Here is a 4,157-nt window from a genome sequence, read left to right on the forward strand (position 1 = left end):
CCTATGGCTCAAGTGGCTAAGGTGCCAGCCACATACACCTAAGGTGGTGGGTTCGAATCCAGCCCGGGTCAGCAAACAACAATGACGATTGCAACCAAAAAAGAAGCTGGGTGCTGTGATGGGTGCCTGTGGTCCCAGCCACTTGGGTGGTGGAGGCAGGAGACTCGCTTGAGCCCAGGAGTTGGAGGTTGCTGTGAGCTGTGATGCCACAACACTCCACCCAGGGGGACAGCTTGAGGCTCTGTCTCAAAAAAGAAAGAAAGAAAAATGTCATCACTCTATTTGTTGGCATCTACCTTTTTATGAGAGCACAGTGGCCTTCAGGTAATTCTGAACACCCTATAATCATTTGATTTTTTTTTTTTTTTTGAGACAGAGTCTCACTTGTCACCCTCTGTAGAGGGCTGTGGTGTCACAGCTCACCACAACTTCAAACTCTTGGGATTAAGTGATTCTCTTGCCTCAGCCTCCCAAGTAGGTGGGACTACAGGCACCCTCAACAATGCCTGGCTATTTATTGTTGCATTTGTCATTGTCATTGTGAGGCCAGGTTTGAACCCAGCAGCCTCCATGTATGTGGCCAGCACCATAACCACTGTGCTACGGACTCTGAGCCCCTATAATCATTTTTAAAAAATCTTTCACACAGATTTACAGACATCAATACACAATGAACATATGGAACAGAGGGTCTGTTGAAGTATCATTTTAATGACAGTAATCCAGTATGATGTGAAAGTTCATAAATAGAGAAGTGGAAGGACATATTGGTGTATGATATGTTATGAAAACTTACATATACACTAAATATAGGTGACAGCACTGTCTTATTGAAAGGGAGGGATCCCCTGATACACATTCAAATATGTACAACTCAACAAATTAAACACATTCACATCAGAAAGGAAAAATGTTTTTGAAATTTATTAAATTTAATTAAAGGACAATAGGTTAGTAGCCAAATATCATTGGACTTTTCAAACATAGTCAAACTGTATGTAAAAACACCTTTCTTTGGCATATTTTTATTAAAGCCCTTTTCATCTCATTATTTCTCAAACTGTAGATAAGTGGATTTAGCAGAGGTGTTAGCAGTGAGTAGGCCAAGGACATCAGCTTCTTGGTTTCTGGTGAGTACCCAGATTTGAGTTGCAAATAAGTCATGTTGCCTGTGCCATAGAAGAGGCACACAGAAGTGAGATGAGAGGCACAGGTGGAAAAGGCCTTTTGCCTCCCTGTACTTGATGGCATCTTCAGGATGGCATAAAGAATTTGAATGTAAGACAAAAGTATCAATAAGGAAGGAACCATATTAATCAAAATAGTAGCTATGAAGGCATGTACTTCAAGCAAAAATGTGTCGGCACATGCAAGGTCTAGCACTGCTGGAGCTTCACAAGATATATGATTAATTTCATTGGTGCCACAAAAGGGAAAACTAAATACCCATGTGGTCCCCACTGTAGCCTCAATGATCCCTGAAATCCATGAGAACATTATTAATGTCATAAAAACTCTTTTGTTCATAATCACTGGGTAGGTCAGAGGATGGCAAATTGCAGCAAATCGGTCATAAGCCATTGCTCCCAGGAGAAAACATTCAGTAACAGCTAAAAGAATAATGAAATACATCTGTGCAAAACAGCTTGCAAAAGACATCACAGTTTTCTCAGTGGAGAGAACCACCAACATTTCAGGCATGATGACTGCGCTGAAACTCACTTCCACCACAGATAAGTTCAGGAGGAACAGGTACATGGGAACATGGAGGCTCTGGTCCAGAGAGATGATGACTATAATGATGGCATTTCCCATCACGGTCACTAGGTGAATAACCAAGAAAACCCCAAAGAGTGGCTCTTGGAGATCAGGAAAAGCAGAGAAGCCCAGGAGAATGAATTCAACCACAGAGCTTTGATTTTGCCTTTTCATTTTCAGTAAGGGAGCCCTATATTCATTTTTTAAAGACAGTACTTAAAGTATATTAAAAAATCACACTTCAGTCTCCAGACATTCTTTGCAAAACCCAGAGGCAGAACTAATCCTGTTAGAAATTCATTTTGGAAAATTTGGAGAATGGCCAAGTACTTGGAATAATGTATTTTATACATGGAATAGAAAAAGTGAAGAATTCTGGCTGATAAGTACTACATAATATCAAAGATCTACTTCTACTTGTACATGCTATAGTTTGAAAATTAAACACAATCTTAAAGCAAAAAAAAAAATTTTATGACTTAGGTTCCATTCTCGTAACATAGTTTTGGGAAAATAACATCCATTTTTCTCAATTTTCAATAAATAATAAAATTTAAGACCAGAAACAGTGTTAAAAGCAGACAGATTCAAATTTGAAAACCTCAATTTGTATTGAAAATTGAAAGTTGCAACAAGTATTCATCAGGTTCAGTGCCTGTAACTCTATTAAATGTGATGACATTAAATGTGTAGGAACACAGAAAGGGAGCTGTGGTTTAGATGAATCTATCTTATGTGATTTGTGGCCAACATTTCTGCCCAATTTGCAGATAGCAAATTATATTAGGATTGAGCCAAATAAAAAATGGTTAGGGTGAATTCTCCTTGCGTCATTCTAGTGACCTAGTTGACATAGGAAAAATACCATAACTGTGGTCACCTTGAACCTGGAATTTAGAAGTTTCCACTCTCTGTATCTCTCTTGTCATTATTCTTAACTTCCTCCTCAGAAAATTCCTTTAATCATACATTACTCAACAAGCACTAATTGACCACCTACCATGTTCTAGGCTTTGTATGCTCAGGGGAACATTTGAGCCCAGACATCAGCAAAGGGCTCACTTCGTTACAGAAAATGGATTCTGACCCTAAAACCAGGGCTCTATATGTCCCACTTCTTGTATCTTGCTACACTTTCTTCTTATTACCACCAATCAAACTTAAGCATATATCTTTTCTGAAATGTATATACACATTCATATAGGAAATTCTAAATATCTCACTGAAATACAAACCTCAGGTGGGGAAAGATTTAGATTCTGTCTTTGTTATATATCAGTACCTACAGCTATTCCTGGACCTTCAAAAATGCGGAGTCAATGTTGGTTGAGTAAATGAATAAAACTATTAGAAAAATCAAGATTCTACCTGTAATAGAGTGTCTACAAGAAAAGTAAACCAGGTACACGACATAACTGGGAAGGAGAAGCAATAAGATGTGCATTGAAATTTAAATGGGAGAAGGATAAATTCTGAAAGTGAAAGGAGTGGAAAACCACAATCACAGGACACCTTGGGTGGGCAGAAGCCTAAGGATGATGGCCCAGTTGTCTGACTCAAAGGTGCTTGATGAAAACACAACTGGAGTAGAAGCCTACTGGCCTTTGTGGGATGATTTAAAAACCAGAGGAAATTCAGTGGGCAATGTGGAAGCCAGGAAGACTAACAGACACAGCAAGCTGAAGAAATACAAAGCTGACTTAGTGCAGATCAGTAGGAATATAGAAGATGGTGAAAGACAAATTAATTTATTCCTGAATTTGACCACAGTCATGTACTAAAATCAAATGTCCATATTCACCACAATAATTCTGTCAAAAAAATGTTCCATTATCCCGTTTAGCACAATCACATATTTCAAACACATTTTCAATGGGGAAAGAAAGAACAAATACATATTCAGTTCCAAATAAAGAAGAAAGTCCCTATGGAAAACCTCCCTACACTGACCACTTCCTAAGTTGACCTAACTTTTATGGACCATTCAGCACCACATGTATATATCAGTACAGTAACCCTAGTTCCTTATATTTCACCTCCTATGTTAATCAGTTTGTTATAGTCCCTTAGGTAGTCAACTTACAAAGGTTCTACTATATATAGAAGTAGATTGGTTTTGTAAATTAGAAAAACTTAGAATCCCATCTTAAAAAATGCAAAACTTTAACAGAACAGATTAAAAGCATGTAATATAACAAGATTGTTATAAGTGATAAAGAGAATGTGGCCATGAATACTCTATCTTTCCTCTACATCTTGGAAGACCCTAATTGTGTCTCAGAAAATTCACTGACATGTTATATTTAGGCACATCATTTCTTTTCCAAGGTTTCAGCCTGCAGAAGGGAAGATGTAAGTGTTGGACTTATGGCCCAAGCTCCTTGCTTCACTTGCAAACT

At 38.1% G+C, this 4,157-nt stretch overlaps 1 protein-coding gene across 1 annotated transcript; it reads right to left on the reverse strand.

The window, feature by feature from the left end:
* Positions 1-987: 987 nt before the first annotated feature.
* On the reverse strand, positions 988-1,932 carry LOC100941287 (olfactory receptor 10A3-like). Its single transcript, XM_003781069.1, has one exon. It carries the CDS (start codon positions 1,930-1,932, stop codon positions 988-990), a length of 945 nt encoding a protein of 314 aa, XP_003781117.1.
* Between the last annotated feature and the right edge of the window lie 2,225 nt (positions 1,933-4,157).

Source organism: Otolemur garnettii, unplaced genomic scaffold (assembly GCF_000181295.1).
Source record: "Otolemur garnettii isolate 467f Iridium unplaced genomic scaffold, OtoGar3 scaffold00001, whole genome shotgun sequence".
NCBI classification, from domain to species: Eukaryota; Metazoa; Chordata; class Mammalia; order Primates; family Galagidae; genus Otolemur; species Otolemur garnettii.